At 28.1% G+C, this 26,037-nt stretch overlaps 1 protein-coding gene and 1 long non-coding RNA gene across 2 annotated transcripts in view; both read right to left on the bottom strand.

Moving 5' to 3' along the window:
• The window catches only part of LOC129614165 (inhibitory POU protein), a 190,282-nt gene that overhangs the window by 37,089 nt on the left and 127,156 nt on the right, over positions 1-26,037 (bottom strand). The window contains exon 4 of the mRNA XM_055528584.1: positions 9,064-9,295. Within this exon, the coding sequence (XP_055384559.1) occupies positions 9,064-9,295 (232 nt within the window). The remainder of the gene's footprint in view (positions 1-9,063; positions 9,296-26,037) is intronic.
• LOC129614171 (uncharacterized) lies at positions 22,136-24,346 on the bottom strand. The gene is made up of 6 exons (XR_008697362.1): positions 23,984-24,346; positions 23,788-23,878; positions 23,495-23,642; positions 23,330-23,438; positions 23,120-23,266; positions 22,136-23,044 (listed from the first exon to the last, which is right to left on the bottom strand). It is a non-coding gene; the product is annotated as an uncharacterized LOC129614171 (long non-coding RNA).

Genomic DNA, 26,037 nt, shown 5'->3' with positions numbered 1-26,037 from the left:
AATGTAAATTTGGCTCTAAGTAGAGTTTCGCTTTGTGCTACCCGAATTCCCTGAAATGCGCGCCAGTTAGTTTCGGTAACAACCAGAACTCAAATATCAAATTTCAAGAAATTCCATCAATTTGTTCTGTGGATATGGTGAAAAATGTAAAATCGGCCCGAAAATCAGTTCTCGAGCCCTGATCTTTCCAAAAAAGTTATATGTTCATTGCTTTAATATGAGGAATTCATATATGAAATTTCAATGAAATCGGTTGATTATTTCTCTTTATATACACAAAAGTGTATGTTTGGCCCGTAGTAAACGTCTAGTTGCCGATGCCTGATCTTTCCAAAAAATTTACATGTTCATTGTTTTAATACGGGGAATTCATATATTAAATTTCAATAAAATCGGTTGATTATTTCTCTTTATATACACAAAAATGTATATTTACCCGTAGTAAACGCCCAGTTGCTGATGCCTGATTTCTTCCAAAAGTTAGGAATTTTTGCGTATGATCGAGCAAAGCTTATATATGAAATTTCAAGTAAATCGGTTGAATACTTTCTTCAAAATACACGCGTGCACACACAGACCGACAGACCGACAGACCGACAGGTTGCTAAAAATAGTTTATTTACACTTCCCTACTATGGGGAAGTACGTTCCCACCGAAAACTCGATATGCAAAATTTGTTGCCATCACATAACCTACCTATTGTTTACACAATACGGTCGGTAATAATATGCAAATCTAATCCTGTATTTTTTTTTGTTACATGAGAAGAGCTTCATGATAAAATCAAAATAATCATCCAAAAAGAAAAATAGTATACCACTGCACTAGTACTAATACTAAGATTTCAAAATGAATTTAAAAATTTCCTTTTCATTAGATAAGTGAAAAGGCGCAAATATAAAATATCGAATTTTTGTAAGGTTCAAAAAATATCAATGGGCTACATACATATAAGCGAAAAAATCGGATGTGGTCAGCACATAACCGACCGATAGTACAAAAATGCCTGTTAAATATTTTTTTCCAATTTTTAGGGTAAAAATTGGAAAAAATTAGTAAGCTTATAGTTAACATACCCAGAAAAATGTAAATTTGGCTCTTAGTAGAATTTCACTTTGTGCTACTCAAATTCCCTGCAATGTTCGCCAGTAAGTTTCCGTAACAACCAGAACTCAAATATGAAATTTCAAGAAATTCCATCAACTCATGCCCTAGATATGGTAAAAATGTAAAATCGGCCGTTAAAAAATTTATATATTCATTGTTTTAATACGAAGAATTTCTTCTTCTTTCTTATCTTGGATTGGGCATAACTGCCTGTTTTTTTCAGTTAAAAATTTGAAAAACTATTGTCCTCGGTATTAATTCTGTGATGAAGACTTCCACCTTTTTGTAGGTCTTCCTGGTTGACATTTTGCGTTGATTTGGCCATTCATTGCAACCTTCGCCAGTCGATCTTCTTCCATCCTATTCACATTATCTCTCCAATATCTTCGTCTATATCGGCTCTAACGAACAATATGCTGTATGCCACAAATATTTCTAAAGGTGTTTTTTATCTCTAAAGGTGTAGCCACATATTTGCCTTAGCGTTTTCATTTCTGTGTTTCTCAGTTTTTGTTTTGTTTTAAAAGTGTCCGCTGTTGTTTCGATAGCATAAGTCAATATGGGTCTGATACAGCTTTTAATTTTTAAAGAATTTAAATATTAAATTTAAATGTTATTGGCTGACTACAGTAAACGACCCATATGTAGTATATGACCCATATTAAACATCCAGTTGCTGACGCATGATTTCTTCCAAAAGTTAGAAGGTTTCGGACGGTCGAATGAAGCTTATATATGAAATTTCAAATAAATTTGTTGAATATTTAACAGGCCTGCTAAAAAGTGCAGTTCCCGAGGCTTGATATATTCCAAAAGTTAACCGATCCGTGCCATAGTTGAAATAAACTTGCATACAAAATTTCATCAAAATTGGTTAGCCAGAACTTGAGCTACGCGCGTGCACACAGATAGTCCGGCCATCAGACCGACAGGTTGTTAAAAATAGTTTATTTACACTTCCTCACCATGAAGAAGTTGTTGCCATCATATAACCTATTGTAAACACAATGCGGTCGGTAAAAAAATATATTTCTTTTCTTATATGTTTGTGCGTATTTCTAGAGCAAAATTTCTATTCGCATAAATATTTATAAATTTCAACGTTAGAATGTTTTAGCTCGTTTATAAAATATTAATAGTGATATTAATTATCTTACTCGTACCTATAACTCGCGATATATACATATATTTTTAGAAAATTAAAAACAAATAAAAACAATTTTGGTTTTCTACAGAAAATTTTTTGATTGTAAAGAAAAAAGAATTTAGTGTCTTCAAATGTATAGTGTTAATATGGTAACACTTTTCCCTTTAACAGATGAAAAAACTGCTTTTAAAACTACACTACTTACTACACTATTAAAATTATATTTTTTTCATATACGAAACTACTTCAAGGATTGCTTATATTTAGGATGAACTACTTATGCAGTCTTTGACTGCTCGATTTTAAGGGTTAATTGCGTGAGTTAAGAAAAATGATAATGTTTTAATGGCATGGAATTTACCGTTAGCTTTCTGCGTTTATAGAAATTTAAAAAAGCTTGCGGTTTGACAAATATATGTTGCCGAAAATTCAAATTTTACAAATTTTGAGAGGCGATAAATGGAGAAGGGTTACATGTGGGAAAAAGTTTTTCTTCTATTGAAATGAACTATTTATTAGTGTCTAAAAGCTGTCAAAATTTTAGACTTCCACAACCTGGAGTCTAGAAGAAAAACGACATCAAAAATTTGAAAAAGACGAATTTTAGAGAACGGTAAATTTTAGCGGTCATTTTGCTTTTTTGAAGTTCAAATATAGTAAGCTGCGGTAGAAGAAGCTAGCCACAATGCTTCTGGGTTTCCAAAATTTGAAAAATGCTTATGGTTATACCACAATAAATAGTTGAAAAATGCTATTTTTATGATTTTAGCGGGATAGGTAAAACTTTTATTCTACGGAAATAAGTTTCCAGTAAAGATCTATATACATATAAAGTTTTAGCTTTCTATCTTCAAAGGTGTTGAAATTTTGTAAACATATCCACGGACGGACGGACGGATAGAGTGAAACTAATATTTAACCAACCTTTTAAGCACTTTTTTTTCGAAAATTTTTTGAAAAAGAGCTTAAAAGGTAGGTTAAATATTTTGACCAATATGTCAGAAAGAATAAATGTCAGGCTGAGTGTAAGTGCGATTTCGCGCTCCTCAAAATGGAGTGCTGAGTGGGTTTTGCTGTTATCATCTGAATGCTTGCTGTGCTGTGTTTTTGGATACTTCTTTAACTGCTTGTTTTGCCGGATTTCACATCAAGTCCTGATTTATATTTGGAAGAGCAGTTTTTATATATATACTCGTATTTAAAAACATCATGTCTGACAAAAATGACAAAAAGATATATAATATCTATAAGTCGTCCAGTAGCAAAAAACCATTCTGTCCAAATTGTGACAAGCTGTGTAAATCAATTGTGACTCTTACTGTTAAAATCACCAAACTTGAAACCAATCTTAAATATCTATATGAAGCTGAAATTGCCGTTATTAAGAAAGAAATTAAATCACCTATACGTGCAGGAGTTTTAGTGGAGTAGAAAATTTAACTTTCTTTTGTGATATTTTTTAAAAATCTTTTTATTTTTGCTTTGCTTTTTTATTTTAATACTTTCGTTATCATTTTAATCGATTTCATTTTCAGTTTTCCTATATGTTTCATAATATGAATTTTTCCAGTGCTGTTAGGGATTGCTCTATTTCTAAAATTGCCCTCGACAAGGCTTTTAAGAATGCTCATTTTTTAAATGTGATACATATTAAGGCTCGTAGCTTGTTTTCTAGTATTGATTGTATTAGGTGCTTGATGAGCAATGGTAATGTTCATATTTTGTTGTCAGTGAAACCTGGTTGAATGATTCAATTACAGATAACATCGCTGAAATTGCTGGTTACAAAATCAAGCGATACGATCAATTAACTAGGGGCGGAGAAGTTGCAATCTATTACAGGAGAGAACTCACTTTCAATGTGAACTTCAGAACGTTGAATTCATTTTTGGAACAAAGCGTTTTGCTGAGTTTTCTATGTTTCTTGGCTGTGTCTACTTTTCTCACCATAGCTTCGCTAACTATGAGCGCTAACTATGAGAAGCAGGTCGCAGTTGAAGTATTTCACCATTTTGATTATATTTTGAGGAGATTTCAATATCAATATTATCAATATGTCGAATGATTGTAATGCTCCACCAATTTTTTTCATAATATGGCTCAGAGTTTCAAGGACAGTTTGAAGTGTTTTTGTTTAAGTATTGCGAATAATTCCATACCTGCAAAATTCGGTTGCACAACTTTTAGTCTTTTTTCATATTTTCTTGTAATGTCATCTGGTGTGGATTATATTTGTTAGTCTGGTCAGCTTTCTGTGCTTGGTATTTCTTACAACGACTTAATTTATTTGTCCTACGATATTCTAGTGAATTTCGCACCTGTTTGTGGCTTCAGTGTCCGTGACTACAAGATATGCAACGTTGGGGCTCTTTTTCATGAGGCTACTGCTGTACTGTGGTCTATGTTTTTCTCCACTGTAGGTCGTGATGATCAATTTAATTTGCTGAACTCGTTCGTTTTGCAGTTCGCCACAAGAAAATAATATGAGTTTACGGTTCTTCGGAATCAGGTTATTTTTCTTGTAAGAAGGGCTAAGTCACACTAATACGAAAATAGGCCTCACCCGGGCCAAGCGTCCGAAAGTTTCTGGAGGAATGTGAATAAATTGAGATGCAAAAGAGGCTATGATATTGATCTAACAGAATGCTTGCTCGGTTACTGATCTACCTGAACACTTTTCAACTGGGTGCAAACAACTAATACTTCTAGTCTATCGACAGTCAAAGTTCAATTCACTTGGCTATGCTCCATTTGTAACGCATTTATTCAATACCATACTTACCAGCTCCACTTTTGCTGTTGGTTGGAAATGTGCTATAATTATTCCTATTCCTAAGAAGAATAATCCAGCTTTAAATGATCTTCGACCCATTAGTATCCTACCTGGACTGTTAAAAGCCTTTGAGGTTGTAGTTCGCAATCAAATTAATGTTTTCGTCTACAGAAATGGACTCTTGTTCGATTCAGGGTTCCGCAAAGGATATAGTACTGCTACTGCGCTCCTTGATTTGACTGATAAAATTTCTGCTAAATTAGATGTTTCACGAGCGACTATTCTTGTTTGACATGAATTTTCAGAGGCTTTTGACACTGTTCTGCTTTGTCGTAACCTTGGGCTTTATTTTAACTTTTCGACTTGTTCTCAGCGCATGATTTATAGCTATCTAGCAGGTCATAGGCAATTTTTATCATTGAGCAACGAGGATTCATCGATACTTCCAGAAACATCTGTTTATCAATGGCCTCCCTAATTGCCTTACCTATGCTGGTTGCCACATTTACGCAGATGACACGCAACTCAATATTGATAGCTCCTTGACTAAATTGCCTCATAGTATTAATAATAGATATGAAATATCTATTAATAAATGCGCCAAACTATATAACTGTATAACTAATAAAATTGCCAGGTGACCTACATAGGTACATTTTTTTAAGCAAGAAGAAAGAGTTTTCGCAGATGTACTTTAGTTGCAAATATCAAAAATTATTTGATAAAAATCCAAAAATACTGTTTTTAAAAATGAAAATATACCTGAGAATAATATCATTAATAAATAAAAATACGGATTATATTCATGCTGAACAGAATTAATGCATAAATTTTGATTTTTATTATTTTCATATATTATTTTATTTTAGTTTAGAACACGTAGACTCCTTATTATCCTACATGACCCTGGAATAGAAAAGGAATAAAATATCCACATCCAATCATGAAGAATTTTAAATCTAGTATATAAGTGATGCTTTGTGAATCAATTACTGGGGAGCTATCACCACCATATGTAGTTTACCAAGCAAGGTATTTGTGGAGTTCCAGGGTAAGTTGGGAATCTTCAGTAGCATGGTTCAATAAAACTAAACTTGGTTGGCTCGATTGTTATACTTTTATAGATTTGATTTTGGAAACCTTTGGAGTTAAGTGAGAACTAAATACTTAATCGTTTTAATGCGTACTAGCTTTTCCAATCACTTTTTAATTAATGCGATTGAAGCGGTAACTAAAACCGAAATAAATTTTATTTTCCTGCCCTCAAATTCATTAGGAAAGGTGTAATACGATTTTGATTTATATTCACTTTTTTGTTTTTAAATGTTTAATTTGTGGATAATTCTGTTGGGTTATTAAGTTCACTCGTTTAATCCAATCAAGATAATCAAATTAAACTAAATTTGTATCAATTAACTGAAATGGATCTGAACTAAAACATTATTTGCAAAGAAGAAGTGCGTTTACTTATTAAAAAGAAAAAGTAAAGCTAAAGAACTTTGCTAAATAAAAAGAAATTTATGAAAAATCAAAAGAAAATAGATGCAATCGTATCGGATTTTCAAAAGCAATAAAAAACGAGAAAAAAATAGAGTTGACCTTGTCAACTCTGTGATACCCGTACGAATTCGTTATCCTATGTGCGAATAACTAATGTGCCATAACTAACTTTGGGGCAGACTATGACTTTAATTTGCCGTATTACTATATTAATTTATGCAAAATTTCAGTACTATGTGTTTTTCAAAATACTGGTTGTGCCAAACTACTATTGAAGTTGTATGGCAGCTACCAGAAAGAGCCAAGAAATTTTAGCGAATTTCATCAAGCACATCGGCCCTACTAATATATTCACTTGTGTGAAATCTCAATATCACAGCTTTTATAGTTTCTGAGATATAGCCAAATAACTTTTGAAGTTGTATGGCAGGTACCAGAAGGAGCCAAGTAATTTCAATGATTTTTATGAGACACATTGGCCCTACTAATATATTCGTTTGTATGAAATTTCAATACCATAGCTTTTATAGTTTCTGAAATATAGTCAAATAACTTTTGAAGTTGTATGGCAGGTATCAGAAGGAGCCAAGTAATTTCAATGATTTTTATGAGACACATTGGCCCTACTAATATATTCGTTTGTATGAAATTTCAATACCATAGCTTTTATAGTTTCTGAGATATAGCCCAATAAATTTTGAAGTTGTATGGCAGCTACTCGAACCGGTACCCCGATCACGTCCAATTTAAATAGGGTTCTGGCACTTACTGCAATAAATCATTTGTGAAAATTTGGTGAACTTAGCTCAATTAGTTTTTGAGTTATCGTTCGGACGGACGGACGGACGGACAGACAAAGCTAAATCAACTCAGAATTTGACGCTGATCAAAAACATACACTTGAGTCTATATCTAACACCGTTATTTCTTAGCGTTACAAACGGTAAGGCAAATTTAGTATACCCTTCGAACATACGTTCGTACGGGTATAATAACTTAAATGTAAGACAATTTTCCGGGAAAATAAAGTGCGCCAAAATATTAAATTAATTAAAAACAGTAATAATACGATAAACATGACACTTGATTCAATATGAACACGAGATTTAATCACAGAAGCAAAATCTATTCCAATATTTAACGGAAACAGAACATTTGAACTGAAAATATTCATAGGGGAAGCTGGCGCAATAATGGAACTAACTGGCGCAATAATGAAACTACGGTTGTTTCTCCTTCGAAAAAGCAACGTGAGACGAAAATAAAACCCAACTAAAACAATTTCCTAAAAGATTGCCAAATATGCCCAGAATCGTACTTAAAACTAAAGAAACTGTGCTTAATCTATAAACGTAAGTCAATATTCTGAATTAACAACAATTTTTAATAAATAAAATTTTTAAGTTTAAATTAGATTCAGAAAGCCTCAAAGACTTTAAGCGTATCAACAATGAACTTAGTAATCCAGTTCGGATATTAAATTCATTCTATACTGTCCACATGACAGCATAACAGCTTCGTCATCATAAAGATGTGAGCGGTACTACACTGCAATCAGTTGCTTCAAGTACAAATTTTTTATAATAACTATCCATTTAAGCTAGTATTTTTACTAATAGATAAGTTCCTCACAGACCACATTTTGATTGCTATTTCTCAACGTGTAGCATAGAAGAGTTCACTCAGTATTGGTTCTTTCAGAAAACCATCAACACATACTTTACTAAAGGCGCAACAAATACAAAAAAATTTTAATTTTATTCCCGCCTCGTTTTTAAATAGAAAAGCTAATTATTCTGGTTTAAATTAAAATAAATAATTTTACCTACATAAACTTTTAAATAACGCGCTTATTTGAGTAAAAGTCTAGAGACTTGAATAAATAATCTAGAGATTAAGTGAGTGCTTTACTTTCATTTGCTTTTTATATTTAAGCTAATTTTGCTTTTTACTTTGTTCGCCCATCTGCCTGTTCTTGACTAAAGGATCTCTGTCAGAACCTGTTACTTCTTTCTTCCTCAAATTCCAGTTAACGTCATTTATTTTTAAGTACAGCTTAACGCCGTCGTAAAAAATACACATATAAACTCATATAAATTTGATTAGTTTTACATATTTTTGTTAGGTTTTTGTATTTTCTGGCTGAAGACATTACTGTTCCTTTTTCGAATAAAATTGTATAACCCGAAATAAACAAAAATTGGTGAATACGAGTTTGAATACAAGCTCTTTTAATCGGTTTTACCATTCCACAATATTGCTTCTATTATAGAGTTTTTTTTTTGTTATGTTACTCTTTTAAAACGAATAGCCACTAATTTTTGATTATATTGATGGTTGCCGTTTTATTTATTAAATATTAAACAAAAAAGGGTAAGATGTTTCAATAATCTACTTATGAAATTAAAGCAAATGTTATACTGTTCCCAATAATATAATCACAAAAAATGTTATTTTATGGACACTAACCCTTGCTCTTAGTGAGGTAAAATTATTTACAATATGAAGTAATTATTTGATTGAAATGCGCTCTACCTTTTCTTCTCGCCTGCTGGTAAGACACTAGGGGCGTCCGGATCTCGTCTTTTGTTTCTGGCTTGCGCTTCAGCTTCTTCTAACCAAGCTTGTAAAATTGGTTTTAAGGCTATCATATTATTATGCGAAAGTGTTAAGCTTTCAAATCTACAAATCGTACTTTGTGAAAGTGCACCAACTCCAGGTAGTTTTAAATTTGCCAAGGCCTTTCCCACATCAGCTTGTGTCACACCTTAAATGTAAAATAGAAATGTTAGGGTTGCAATAAAATTAACATTTATTTGAAAGAACTAAGATTGGTAGATCGCCAAAGATTTTAGCATATATGTAGGTATTTCATATATGCAAGTAATAACTGTCAGTACCAATTTTGGCACAAGGAAAAAAATGAATTTTTTTTTTACGTTGTTATGTAAAGTAATGAATTTTTCTGTAAAATTTAACTAAATTTAATTAAATTTCCAATTACGAAACCTATTATGATGGTATAATTTAAATATGCAGCACAATGCAAAATTACAAAAGGACAAAATTGCATATATATTTTCCATGAGCAACAGACAAAATTACATATGGACACAATTTCACATAGAAAAAATTACATAAGATTTTTCCGAAGTCATATTGCACGTTTTAATTTCTAAATTAAAATGTGTGCTTACATTTTAGCTTTTGTGGCAAACTTATATGGTAGTAAACAAATATGGTAGATAACATATTGTAAATATGTAAAAGTTATACGTAATAGTTTTTCTAATCGTAATATTTTTTACACGCTCAACACTAATTGAAATCTAAATTTATGACTCATAACTTTTTCTTCTTCCTTTTATTAATTTTAAAATAAACTTCTTTCCCATGATATGTACGCTTCGTACTATGTAATATTTTTAGTAATATAGTAAAATATCAGGTCTGTCTGGGATAAGATAATTTTTAAAAACGTTATAAAGTTTTTGCATGCAAACTGTCTGGGATAATATTTTGAACAAAAAGAGAGAAACTGATGACATTCTCATTTACTCAACGTTTAAAGTTTTATCAAGTTTTGTAAAGTAAAATTTAATGTTTTAAACACCTTTCAAATCTTACAGCTGTCGAAATAATATGTATGTATGTTTTTCTTGGTTATGGCCGAATGTTTAATTTTTGAAAAAAAAATTTTTCATTAACAATAACTTTTTTTTCAAAACTTTTCAATTAAAAATAAAATAACCAAAATAGGTTCGCAAATGGTTTTTTCTAAGTTTCATACTTTTATAATCCAAAATCAAACTTTTTGGTTTTTGATGTAACAAAAAAATATTTGTTTACGTTTGATAAATACTTTGAAATTTGACGTTTATCGCGTATTTACAAGTTTTCTGTTTGGTATACTTTTTGTTTAAATGAGAATTTTTTTCGTTTTGAGAGAAATTTCATCATTGTTTCTTTTTTTAAAGTTCTTGCAAGTTTTATCCTAGACAGACCTATCATATTGCCAACTTTTAGATTAGAGTTTACTTATAAAAATTTTAAGTACAACTAAATTGGTTTTTATTGCTGTTACTCATGGACATATTATACTATATGCACAGAGAGTAGCGGAAAATCTTTGAAGCCAGCAAAGAATACGATTTATTGCTGCAACATAAAAAGTTGTTGCCAGCGTAAACTAAAAAGTAATATTTTATCACCGCTTGAATTTTTTGTGTGAAATTGTACACAAAATAAGTACATATATAAGCTTACAAAATTGTTAAAGCTTTATTAGAACTCAAGTGTTTTATTTTACAAATTAAGTAATTTAATAAAAATTTTAATTTTACAAAAAAAAAGATTTTGTTTCTCCACAAATCATACAAATTTATCAATTTTTCGTTCTGTATATTCGCAGTAATTTTCATAAAATCAGAAATAAGTAAGAGACTCTGAATTGACACATTTTTTGGTTAGGTGTTGCTGCGTACATTGAAATCAAATTTTTCAGAAACTAAAAATTAAAAATGGACCGTTTTTCTTTTGGGCAAAAACTAAACATAAAAACTTTAATAAAAGCAAAATGTAAAAAAAAATAAAAAAAAAATGAAATTTTAATATTTTGAGGATTTTTAAAAATATTTAAATAATATATAAATGATGTTGATGAATTTGATGCTAACGAGGTTGATCATGTTGTCTTTCATTTATATTCATTTAATTTTTTAAGAACTCTTCAAAAATTTAAAAAAAAAGTGCTTATGGATTCCCTTTGACCGTGTACCAACCTGGAAAACTTCTACACCGCAGAAGAAACGAGCCCGAAAGTTTAGAAAGAACGTGGAAGAAAAGTTTTAGAAATCTTCCCCTTTACTTTAAGTTATAACCTCTCAAAGAGTCAGTTTAAAGAAACCATAAACATTCAAATGAAAAAAAGTTGTGGCTGGTACTTTTTACAGCGGCAAAGCATAACTTATTAAAAAGATATATCTGCTAAAACTAACCGTTACCTAAACACCGTTCCTTTTCAAGTTTTTGATATCGGTTTTCTTCTATAAACAAAGGTAGTAAAAAATTTTTTGCAACTCCACCCCTCGGAAGTTTTCGCCTCTCCAAATTTGTAAAAGTCTCATTTTTGGCACCGTATACTTCCTTTTCAAACAAACAACAACATTTTGGCAAACTTTTCAAAATTAATTTCTATGAATGAAAGCTAACAATAATCGCCGCAATCAACTCTTGAATTGCAGTGTTATGTTAACACCTTTATTTTTTCCAAAAGCAGTAATCTCACTTGGAAAATTGATTCTTTACAAACCATTTAAAGTTTTAAGCAACTTTGTTAGCTACTTTTAATGAAAAATCTTTTCGATATATAAATAATTTATTTTGTTCATAAAAAGTAAATATCTATGTATGTTTGCCAACATGTGTGCATATTAAAGCAGTCAGTACTTTTAATAACAAAAACATAACATTAAACAAAAACATAATGTCCTTTTTAAAAAAAATGTTGAAAATCAAATCATATGAACTGAATAATTTCAAGATTTTAAAAATTTTTAAATTTTTGAATTGTATATTTATTATAAGTATGTGGGGATGTGCATTTCTAACAAAAATATTTGTATTTGTGTTTTTATTTTTCGACATAAAAACGCTTTATATTAAATTTTTTAAGGGAAATTTCTATTTTTTAAAAAGAATATTGGTTCATGTCAGAAATTATAATTTTAATATTTGGCTTTTGTACCTACTTGAATATTTTCATATGTTTTGTAATTTTAAATATATTTTTCTTAAAAACTGAAAAGTAAAAATTTCCTATCCAAAAAAACTGAAAAGTAGAATTTCAAAAGCTGAAAAGTAGAAAAATAAAACCAGAAATATGTAAGAGATTGTGAATTGAAGCATTTTTTGGTTAGATGTCGCCACGTACACCGAATTCTAATTTTTCAGAAACTAAAAATTAAAAAGGGATTTTTTTTCATAAAAGTTTCATACTTTTATAATTCAAAATCAAACTTTTTGGTTTTTGGTGTAACAAAAAAATATTTGTTTACGTTTGATAAATACTTTGAAATTTGACGTTTATCGCATATTTACAAGTTTTCTGTTTGGTATACTTTTTGACTAAATGAGAATTTTTTTCGTTTTGAGAGAAATTTCATCATTGTTTCTTTTTTTAAAGTTCTTGCAAGTTTTATCCTAGACAGACCTATCATATCATATATTGCCAACTTTTAGATTAGAGTTATCTTATAAAAATTTTAAGTACAACTAAATTGGTTTTTATTGCTGTTACTCATGGACATATTATACTATATGCACAGAGAGTAGCGGAAAATCTTTGAAGCCCGCAAAGAATATGATTTATTGCTGCAACATAAAAAGTTGTTGCCAGCGTAAACTAAAAAGTAATATTTTATCACCGCTTGAATTTTTTGTGTGAAATTGTACACAAAATAAGTACATATATAAGCTTACAAAATTGTTAAAGCTTTATTAGAACTCAAGTGTTTTATTTTACAAATTAAGTAATTTAATAAAAATTTTAATTTTACAAAAAAAAAGATTTTGTTTCTCCACAAATCATACAAATTTATCAATTTTTCGTTCTGTATATTCGCAGTAATTTTCATAAAATCAGAAATAAGTAAGAGAATCTGAATTGAAACATTTTTTGGTTAGTTGTTGCTGCGTACATTGAAATCAAATTTTTCAGAAACTAAAAATTAAAAATGGACCGTTTTTCTTTCGGGCAAAGACTAAACATAAAAACTTTAATAAAAGCAAAATGTAAAAAAAAATAAAAATAAATGAAATTTTAATATTTTGAAGATTTTTAAAAATATTTAAATAATATATAAAATGATGTTGATGAATTTGATGCTAACGAGGTTGATCATGTTGTCTTTCATTTATATTCATTTAATTTTTTAAGAACTCTTCAAAAATTTAAAAAAAAAGTGCTTATGGATTCCCTTTGACCGTGTACCAACCTGGAAAACTTCTACACCGCAGAAGAAACGAGCCCGAAAGTTTAGAAAGAACGTGGAAGAAAAGTTTTAGAAATCTTCCCCTTTACTTTAAGTTATAACCTCTCAAAGAGTCAGTTTAAAGAAACTATAAACATTCAAATGAAAAAAAGTTGTGGCTGGTACTTTTTACAGCGGCAAAGCATAACTTATTAAAAAGGTATATTTGCTAAAACTAACCGTTACCTAAACACCGTTCCTTTTCAAGTTTTTGATATCGGTTTTCTTCTATAAAAAAAGGTAGTAAAAAATTTTTTGCAACTCCACCCCTCGGAAGTTTTCGCCTCTCCAAATTTGTAAAAGTCTCATTTTTGGCACCGTATACTTCCTTTTCAAACAAACAACAACATTTTGGCAAACTTCAAAATTAATTTCTATGAATGAAAGCTAACAATAATCGCCGCAATCAACTCTTGAATTGCAGTGTTATGTTAACACCTTTATTTTTTCCAAAAGCAGTAATCTCACTTGGAAAATTGATTCTTTACAAACCATTTAAAGTTTTAAGCAACTTTGTTAGCTACTTTTAATAAATCTTTTCGATTTATAAATAATTTATTTTGTTCATAAAAAGTAAATATCTATGTATGTATGTTTGACAAAATGTGTACATATTAAAGCAGTCAGTACTTTTAATAACAAAAACATAACATAAAACAAAAACATAATGTCCTTTTTAAAAAAAATGTTGAAAATCAAATCATATGAACTGAATAATTTCAAGATTTTAAAAATTTTTAAATTTTTGAATTGTATATTTATTATAAGTATGTGGGGATGTGCATTCCTAACAAAAATATTTGTATTTGTGTTTTTATTTTTCGACATAAAAACGCTTTATATTAAATTTTTTAAGGGAAATTTCTATTTTTTAAAAAGAATATTGGTTCATGTCAGAAATTATAATTTTAATATTTGGCTTTTGTACCTACTTGAATATTTTCATATGTTTTGTAATTTTAAATATATTTTTCTTAAAAACTGAATAGTAACAATTTCCTATCCAAAAAAACTGAAAAGTAGAATTTCAAAAGCTGAAAAATAGAAAAATAAAACCAGAAATATGTAAGAGATTGTGAATTGAAGCATTTTTTGGTTAGATGTCGCCACGTACACCGATTTCTAATTTTTCAGAAACTAAAAATCAAAAAGGGATTTTTTTTCTTTTGGGCACAAAATAAACATAAAAACAACAAATACAAAACGTCAAAATAATAAAAATAAGTAAATTTTATTATTTTGAAGATTTTAAAAAAATTTTAAAATAATTTTCAAAATGATGTTGAGAATTTGATGCTAATAATGTTGATCATTTTGTCTTTCATTAATTTCTATTTTTTTCTTTCAAAAATTTTGAAAACAAGTGCTTATAGTTTCCCTCTGTCCGTTTACCCATTTGCAAAACTTCTACACCATGAAGAAAGAACACTGAAATTTAATTATATGTATATATGTAAATGGATCTTTACAATAAACTTACTTCCGTAGAAAAGTTTTAGCTATGTCTCCCTTCCCTCTAAAAGTTATAACCTCTCAAAGAGCCATTTTAAAGAACCCATAAACATTCAAATGCAAAAAAACATAACTAAATATTAAAACGAGAAAAAAAATAGAGTTGACCTTGTCAACTCTGTGATACCCGTACGAATTTGTTATCCTATGTGCAAATAAAGATGCCATAACTGACTAAGGGACACATTAATTTATGCAAAATTTCAATACTGTCTGTTTTTCAAAATACTGTGTGTGCCAAACTACTATTTAAGTTGTATGGCAGCTACCAGAAAAAGCTAAGAAATTTTAACAAATTTTATCAAAAACATTGGCCCTAGTAATATATTCGCTTGTGTGAAATTTCAATACCATAGCTTTTATAGTTTCTGAGATATAGCCAAATAACTTTTGAAGTTGTATGGCAGGTACCAGAAGGAGCCAAGTAATTTCAACGACTTTTATCATACACATTGGCCCTACTAGTGTATTCGTTTGTGTGAAATTTCAATACCATAGCTTATATAGTTTTTGAGATATAGCCAAATAACTTTTGAAGTTGTATGGCAGGTACCAGAAGGAGCCAAGTAATTTCAACGACTTTCATGAAACACATTGGCCCTACTAATATATTCGTTTGTGTGAAATTTCAATACCACAGCTTTTACAGTTTCTGAGATATAGCCAAATAACTTTTGAAGTTGTATGGCAGGTACCAGAAGGAGCCAAGTAATTTCAACGACTTTTATCATACACATTGGCCCTACTAATATATTCGTTTGTGTGAAATTTCAATACCACAACTTTTATAGTTTCTGAGATATAGCCAAATAAATTTTGAAGTTGTATGGCAGCTACCCGAACCGGTACCCCCGATCATGTCCAATTTAAATAGGGTTCTGGCACTTACTACAATAAATCATTTGTGAAAATTTGGTGAACTTAGCTCAATTAGTTTTTGAGTTATCGTGGGGACGGACGGAAGTTTGAAGAAATATTTCTAGCTTTTAGATACTAATAAAAATTTTATTCCAACTTCACTTATCGCCTTTCTTAATTTCTGAAGTTCGCATTTTTGGCGGTACCTATTTCTGAAACTATAAGCTTTTCCAAATTTCTATGAATAAAAGCTAACAATAAATGACGCAATTAACCCTTGAATTCGAGTAATATATTAACGCCTCTATTTTTTTAAAGCAGTATTCTCACTTGGAAAATTGCTACTTTACAAAACCATTTAAAGTTTTATACAAATTTATTAATTTTATTAGCTACTTTTAATAAAACATCTTTTCGATTTGTAAAAATTTATTGTTTATAAAAAGCAAATTTCTATGTATGAGTGTCTTTACTTTTTTACGTTTAAAAAGGTCACACTTTTAATTAGGTAATATAAAAAATAAAAAAAGGTATTGATAGCTTAAATTGATTAAAGTTTTATATTATTTTCTAAATATGTGTAACGCATATGAATATAAGAGATAAATATTTTCAATTAAAGAAAAAAAATATAGACCTAGATATAAGGAGAAAAAATGTTCGTCAAAGTTTAGCGAAATTGATACATTTCATGCGGAATTGATTACTAGGCAATGATTTTTTTTCATTTTTATACCCGTACGAACGTATGTTCGAAGGGTATACTAAATTTGCCTTACCGTTTGTAACGCTAAGAAATAACGGTCTTAGATATAGACTCAAGTGTATGTTTTTGATCAGCGTCAAATTCTGAGTTGATTTAGCTTTGTCTGTCCGTCCGTCCGTCCGTCCGTCCGTCCGTCCCCACGATAACTCAAAAACTAATTGAGCTAAGTTCACCAAATTTTCACAAATGATTTATTGTAGTAAGTGCCAGAACCGTATTTAAATTGGACATGATCGGGGTACCGGTTCGGGTAGCTGCCATACAACTTCAAAATTTATTTGGCTATATCTCAGAAACTATAAAAGTTGTGGTATTGAAATTTCACACAAACGAATATATTAGTAGGGCCAATGTGTATGATAAAAGTCGTTGAAATTACTTGGCTCCTTCTGGTACCTGCCATACAACTTCAAAAGTTATTTGGCTATATCTCAGAAACTGTAAAAGCTGTGGTATTGAAATTTCACACAAATGAATATATTAGTAGGGCCAATGTGTTTCATGAAAGTCGTTGAAATTACTTGGCTCCTTCTGGTACCTGCCATACAACTTCAAAAGTTTTTTGGCTATATCTCAAAAACTATATAAGCTATGGTATTGAAATTTCACACAAACGAATACACTAGTAGGGCCAATGTGTATGATAAAAGTCGTTGAAATTACTTGGCTCCTTCTGGTACCTGCCATACAACTTCAAAAGTTATTTTGCTATATCTCAGAAACTATAAAAGCTATGGTATTGAAATTTCACACAAGCGAATATATTACTAGGGCCAATGTTTTTGATAAAATTTGTTAAAATTTCTTAGCTTTTTCTGGTAGCTGCCATACAACTTAAATAGTAGTTTGGCACACACAGTATTTTGAAAAACAGACAGTATTGAAATTTTGCATAAATTAATGTGTCCCTTAGTCAGTTATGGCATCTTTATTTGCACATAGGATAACAAATTCGTACGGGTATCACAGAGTTGACAAGGTCAACTCTATTTTTTTTCTCGTTTACCTTTAATCTCATTTAATTTGATTTGCTGTGTATAATCTGTAATATAATGAACTATTGTACATATAACCATATTATAGCTTTTTTACTTTAAATAATTTATGTAATCTTTAATACAATCTTTTACTTTCCTATTTTAGTTTATACAATTTTTTTTTAAATTATATATATAATTAAATATATTAAGTTGAAGCTTCTTTTTTAATTTCCCATAACTTTTCCTATAATTTTTCCTATTTTGATATTTTTCAGAGATACATATGTGATTTCAGGCAATAATATCCATATATTATTGTAAATTTTAGCATTAGAAAAAATCAAGGTCTGGACCCTGCTTTTTCTGTAAATGTATTTGCAAAATTGCATATGCTTTTTGGCCGAATGACATTTCTGAAGAATAATCTTTTTATTGTTGATTTTTTTGGGAAAAATTATGATTTTTACCTATTTTTATTTCGAGTTTTCTATACGAAAAGTTGACTAAAACCTGAAAACTTTTAAACTAAAATGATATTTGGGGTTGAGAGCATTGAGAGTAAAAACTGATAATACATTGAAAAAAAAAAATTTGGTGCAATATTTTTTACTAAATACATGACTTAAAATAAAGTTTATAAAAATTTTATTAGATTTTAATTTAAGTTTGTAATTATTTGATTTTAAGTTTTATAATTATGAAAATGTTTTAAAAATTTTGTAACCATTATAAAAAATGCGTCGTTTCAAGTTATCCTCTGTATAAAAACAATCATAATAAAAATATTATAAAGAAACTTGTATAAGTTTCAAAGTTTCTGATGCGGTAGTTTATCTTAATGCGGTAGTATATCTTAATAAAACTAAAATCACATACATACGTACCTTAAAAGAATTATATCTATATTATATTTTACAAGATTTTTCCAGTTCATGAACAGGTATACATATAATCTAATAAATAACAAAAACAAAAAAATGAAAATAGCAAAAGAGAATACTGGGTAGATACATTACTCAATTGATTATACATACTGTAAAACAAAAACAAAAAATGAAAAGCGAAAAGCGAAAGAGAATAAAAAATGAGTAGTAATATTTTTTTTGTTTTTTTGCTTTACTGCCATAAACAAAAATAAAAAGCAAATGGAAGCGAAATATTTTAAATGAGTTAAGTAAGAGTAAAATAATTTTTTGTTGTTGTATTTAACATGGAATGAAATTAAAAAAAATAAAACTAAAAATTGTGAGAGATATAAGAACACGAATAACGTTACGTTACGTACTAAGGCAATTATTCTTCGTGTGCTTGCGAAATTTCAATTGAGTAAGTAGCCAAGCCAGGTCTGTATAAAGTAAAGAGGCATTGATTTTTTATTAATTCACATTCACTTCGGTTTTAAAGTTTAACGTGAAAGTTACTATTTCCAATTGCGGATTCTTTTCTTTTTAAAAAATGGATAACAAACAAATGGTGGAAATATTTTAACAGATAACGTTGTTTATAAGGAAATTTTTCGTTCTTAATTGTTAACTAATTCTTAAATTGAATTTTAATCATATCTATGTAATTAACAGTGAGACATATTACATCTTAAAATTTATTAAATTAAAAATATTTCCATTACTTTTATTTATCATTAGTATTCAAACCAATATGATATTTATGCATATACAAGTATAACCTGCATATGTATGCCATAATATGTACAAATTTTTCTAAACTTATTTTAAAACTGATTGCCACAATCCTGTTTGTACAACAGATAATGCTGCTTATAAGCAAACCACAGGCGCCCCTAGTCTATATTATATTTTACAAGATTTTTCCAGTTCATGAACAGGTATACATATAATCTAATAAATAACAAAAACAAAGAAATGAAAATAGCAAAAGAGAATACTGGGTACATACATTACTCAATTGATTATACATACTGTAAAACAAAAACAAAAAATGAAAAGCGAAAAGCGAAAGAGAGTAAAAAAAGAGTAGTAATATTTTTTTTGTTTTTTTGCTTTACTACCTTAAACAAAAATAAAAAGCAAAAGGAAGCGAAATATTTTAAATGAGTTAAGTAAGAGTAAAATAATTTTTTGTTGTTGTATTTAACATGGAATGGAATTAAAAAAAATAAAACTAAAAATTGTGAGAGATATAAGAACACGAATAACGTTACGTTACGTACTTATCTAGATAACGTTGTTTAGAAGGAAATTTTTCGTTCTTAATTGTTAACTAATTCTTAATTTGAATTTTAATCATATCTATGTAATTAACAGTGACACATATTACATCTTAAAATTTATTAAATTAAAAATATTTCCATTACTTTTATTTATCATTAGTATTCAAACCAATATGATATTTATGCATATACAAGTATATACCTGCATATGTATGCCATAATATGTACAAATTTTTCTAAACTTATTTTAAAATTGATTGCCACAATCCTGTTTTTACAACAGACAATGCTGCTTATAAGCAAACCACAGGGGCCCCTAGTAGACTTATAATATAAAAAGAGTTCTTTTAATATATGAGAGAATATAGAATTATATAGATATATATGTGATTATATCAGAAGTATGCATTTTGGGAGACATATCGTACAAAATTAGCAAACTCGTTAATATCGAATGTACATTTTCTCAAATTTGAAAAAAAACGCCAAAATAAAATACATAAATACTTTGAAAAAAAAAATTGCGCTATTGAAATTTTAAAAAAAAGAACGGAACCTGAAAGGTTCTTTTTAAATCAATTTTTAATATTTTGATAACACAAAACTTTAAGAATGTAAGCAACAGTAAATTAGAAAAATATTGAATTTTAACTTTTTCTAATTAAAAGTTTGAAAAAAGTCGATCTTGTGCGAGATTTATGATATTGAAAGGGTCCTCTATAGATCCCATAAGAATACATGTAAATTCGTATTTGAATATTAGAACAGAAATTTTTAAAATTGTAAAATTCAGTTTAAGTTAAGTTTCTTAAGATCTCAGTTCGGAAAATAAATTTCTGCATTTTACAAGTTATAAACTAATAATTCAAAACTGGCACAGAAACGGTAGAATCACCAACAAGCGCCATCCGGTATAATGTAAAATAAAATATAAAAAAAAATATTTTATAGTTTAACTATTAAATTCACTTGTATAGCAATATAAAAAAAGCTAGTTTTGTGGGAAAACTAAAAGAGACAACAATTAAACTTTTCCAAATCAAGATCATTCATTTGATCAAATAAAGATAATCAATTTAAAATAAATTTGTGAATTGCAACGGGTCTGAACGAAAACATTATTTGTCACACTAAATTTTTTTCAACTAGATTCAAGTAAAATACAACTAGAGTTGCGCTCCTAGATTTTTCTAGTGAAAAAAAAATCAATAGATTGTCTAGTTTAATATTTCACTGATATTCTAGTAGGTTTAATTAGAATTGCCTTTGAAAAAGCTAGAGTTCTAGTTATCTGGACAACTACGTTTAATAAGAATCCGAAAACTATTTATAGTAGAAAATCTCTTTATTTTCACTAGTATTTCATATAACTTAACTGCATTTTCAATGAAGCACACTAGAATTAACAGAATTTTAAGTAACCAGTTTCTAGTGAAAAAAACAGTATATTGATAAAAAACGCTGGAACATCTGTTCAATTTTTTTGCGGTATTCTAGATAACTTAATTAGATTCCCTGTGAAAAATTACCAGAATTTCCATTATGAGAGTTACCTGATTTCGAGTGAAAACACACAGAGTTACAGTGATAAAAAAAACTAGAAAGCACATTAATTTTCTAGAACCACTTGCTTGTTTTACCAGACTTCCAATGATAAATGCTAGAATTCCCAACAATTTGAGAGACCACCTTCTAGTGAAAATAAGAGGATTACTAGAGAAAAAAAGAAAATTCCTAGTGAAATAAGCAAGAAAATCTTTTAGATTTCTTACCGTATTCTTGGCAGTTTAACTAGATTTTCCATAATAAAGACTAGAATTTCCATAACAATAGTAATCACTTTTCAGTAAATGTCAATATATTACTATTGAATAAAACTAGACAACTATTTCATTTTTCATCATAGTTCTAGTTTTTTCAAATAGATTTCCTGGAGAGAAACTTTGGATTTCCAGTTTTTTAATAACCTGTTTCTAGTATTTAGGAACAGATTTCTAATTAAAAAAGATGGCCAATTTCTATAGGATAATTATAGAAAATCTGTGAAATACATCTATCCTATGGCATTGGATAGATATATTAAGCAGATTTATATCCTACCTAACTATGGTTTGGCTAAACCAAAATTTTCGAAAATTCTAATGTTAAAACTTTTGTAGTTGTAATATTTCTAATTTCATAACAAATTTTTAAAGTTATTTTAGGAAACTCATCACAAAAAATTTCAAGCAATATAAATGACATTTTATAGAGAAATAACAATTTTTGTGTCTTACATAACAAATTATGGTTTTTATTTTTGACTTTTATAGCGTTTGACAAAAAGTTCTATGATAATGTTCTTACGTTTTTTCATTTAAATTTAACATAGCAATATATTTTTTTAAATACATACATTTTTTTAATTTTGAAGTTGTGATATCATTATTACATTGCACACTTAAGTTAATTCAAAAAATTAGAAATCAATGCTACGCATACGTGTATATCCTCTCATAAACAAACTGTTTTGTAGGATTATTAATTATAGAAAAAGAATATGAAACGTGCTACAGCACTTCTAAATTTAACCGATAATAAAAAATATATAATTATTTGGTCATAATACATTTTTAGTATTAGTATTCATATTTATCTACATACATAATCAGGTATAATATTTTTCAAAAAAGAAAAGAAATAATAAATAATTAACATTCCTACTTCTTAAAGATAAAATATGTATATGTATAAAGAGTGGTACATTTCTTTGTTTTTGATATAATATTATTATAAGGTGTATTTAAATGATTTGTCATCTATGTATATCATTTTACAACATTTACATACATAAAATTATGAAAATTTTATAATATAACCAAACACTAAATAACATTAATTGATAATTTTTTAATATAACACCGAAACAGTACCATTTTACATTTTTCATTTTGTATATATAAACTTCGAAAAAATTTAACAACTTCAAAATTTTTTTATCAAATTTTAAATTACAAGACGTAATGAATTTTGAAAAGAGTATCAAATGCTGTAAGAAAATCGTTTGCGCACTCCATAATTTTTCCGTCAATTACTAAATAAATGTTTTCAGTCAGGCGTGAAAATTTTTCAGTACATCTGTAAACGAGATACGGTTGCTTATTGTTTCGTTATCTAAAACATTTTCTATATTAGCATTAATCTGTAAACAAATATATTACTTAAATTAAAAAAATAAAATCTAAAAAAGAACAACAAAGCAGTTCTTATATCTCACATCAATCTCTAAAACGAGGGATATTAAATCTTCCTCTGCAACAAGTTTTTCCCAATCATCTAAATTACTCGCAATCAAAGCAATTGCTTTTTTTCAAATTTCTTCTTGGCAGCATTTTCAAAAGTATAAATATTTTTCTTAAGTTTTCTTATTAAATTGAAAAATAATAAGTTAATTGAGTTTTTTAGTTAAATTTATATCGAAACTCACCATATTGGAGAAATTCTGTTTCCTTCCTATAAAATGGTTCTAAGTTAAGGTTTTCCAATACTTGAATGTTAAATCTTTTACTTTTTAAGAGCTCCAATCCATTTTTAATCTAGAAATTAAAAGCAACTTTTAAAAAGCACTCATAAATTAGTTTGGGATTTTTACAATTGTGCCCTTGTAGGCAAGAAATGTTAGGTAAGTATCCAATATGTTTAAATATCCAACTTCAAATCTACGATTTTAAAATGTCTCGTTCATTAAATATTTTATACGATTGAAGTTTTGTTTTGGAGAATGTTTTCAGTTTTGCAATCTAAATTTAAAATTAAAAAAAAAAATTACACGCATACATATAAACGTCGATTAGTGTGTACGTAAAATGACGCGGAAAAATTACAGTTAAAATAAAAAAAAGATCAAAAATAATTAATATTTTTTAAAAATAATATTTTGCTTACTTCTCAAAATTTCTGCAACATCCTTATTAATACCTTTTTCCACCAAATAGACAAAAGAAGCCCCAACGTCCATATTTTGAGAATTACAAACCTTAAAATTACAAAAAATAAAATATTTATGCTTGTTTACCCGCATGCATATACTCGTATGTATGTATTTATATTTGCTTTTATGTATATATGAATATGTACATACCTCCAAAATATGTTTTTTATTTTTTATAAAACTGTCTTTTAAACTTATTTCTTTTGAATTGGTTTACACTGTTTTATAATTTATTTGCACTAGTTTTTAATTTGTTTGCACTATTTTTTAATTTTTTTGTGTTCTTTTTATTATTGATTTACATTAACTAAATTCACAATTAAAGTTCACTCTTCGAAGTTCCTTTCAATACTGCCGCGTTATTCAATACTTTTTAAAAGTCTCTCCAAATTTACTCAAATTTCAATTGAAATCACGTGTATTTTACTATTTCATATTTAATTACACTAGAACCTCCAAAAAAATATCAAAATTTGCAAGAAGTCTATTGATATTTACTATCTTTTATAAAATATCGCTAGATTTCTACTTTAAATATACATGTATGTGTATGCGAAGTTTATTATTAATATGGGTATGCAGTATACGTATGAATAATTTTAAAGCGCGAAAAAAATTTGGTGGCGAAAAGAATAACGCAATAAATAAAATTTAAAAGAAAGCAAATATAAACTGATAAATTGAAATTTTCTAATAAATTGAAAATTTATTTCAGAAATAAGATTTCAGAAAATATTAAATAACAAACGAGCAAAATTGAGAAACTCTATTGAAAATAAATGTTTGAGAAAAATCTTTTGAACATGCTTAATGAAAATTTGGGAAAAATAAATGGTTAAAAAAAATTTGCAACTTATTTGGCATAAAAAATGTTAACAAAAATATGAACTTTTGTATATTTAAAAATTTTAAAAGGAAAAGATTTGAAACAAAATCGAAAGTTCTTCTTTAGACGCTTTATTGCGTTATTCTTTTCACCATCAAACTTTTTTTATTTGGTATACATACATACATACGTCTGGACTTTAAAAAAAAATTAAAAGAAAATCAAAAAAATTTTACTTTTCTGTTCATTGTTTTTTTAGCATGTTCATAAGTAACTGTAAAATTTAAACCAAATATTTTAAATACAATATACAGAACTATGTATGTATATGTACAAATTTTTTACATTTTGTTGAATTTTGATTTCATGGCTACCTAATTATTGTAATAATGTAGAATTGTATATGTATGTAAATTTTATGCGCGTATTAATTATGTGAAAAATATTTCAACATGCTGTTACATGTTGCGCAAAGTGTGACCATATCACGATAATAGTATATTATTTGTTAATCTATTATTAAAATATTAATAGCATATTTTTTTGCAAATCTAAGTTAATAACAACTGGCCCAGCTATTTTATTGTATAAATTTATGTGTTTGTACAAATATAAATGCACCGAAGTATGAGGGACTATAAGTATAAATGCACTGAAGTATGAGTCATATGATATTCAATTATTGAATTAATTATTATACTCGTAATAAGATTTCAAAAAAAAGTTCTTTTATTATATATTATTATGTTTAAATTATATACATACATAAGTAAAATATACATAAAAATGCATTATACACATACTCGTACTATTAACTAAAGGTTTATGTACATAAATCAAATTTGAAAATTTAAATCTTTTGTTATGTTATATAAAATTTATAATTTAAAAAATGTACACGTGGTCACACTCTTAAAAGGCGTAAAGCCATACATAAACAAATGTAGAAACAGAATAATTAAAATAGTGTGACCACATTTCATTGGTTTTGGAAAGTTAAAATGAAAAGCAGCTGTAATAGTAATGTTAAAAATTTCAAATTTTCATATACATAAGTATATTTTCTTAATATAGTTATCATTTATAATATCACAAATATTATGTATTTGTATACGATCATATGTACGTCATTATCGTGTTCAAAATATATCAAGTCTTCAGTCCTTACGAAGCTTCGACTAATAATCCCCGAATCTATTAGCCTGTTTTTGTGATTTAATATTAATCACATTCTTCTCAAAATTTCTTAAAACTACTCGTATAATCTTCATATTTAAACTTTTTTACAATAATGTAATGAATCAAGAAATAATTTAAATGTAACGTTAAGACTTATTAAATTTTTAGAAAAGTCATAGATTTTATACTAAATTCTATT

Source organism: Condylostylus longicornis, unplaced genomic scaffold, assembly GCF_029603195.1.
Source record: "Condylostylus longicornis isolate FDR11 unplaced genomic scaffold, ASM2960319v2 ptg000105l, whole genome shotgun sequence".
Classification (NCBI taxonomy): Eukaryota; Metazoa; Arthropoda; class Insecta; order Diptera; family Dolichopodidae; genus Condylostylus; species Condylostylus longicornis.
Note: the sequence above shows the minus strand (reverse complement) of the source record. Positions and strands in the feature narration are given on the sequence as shown.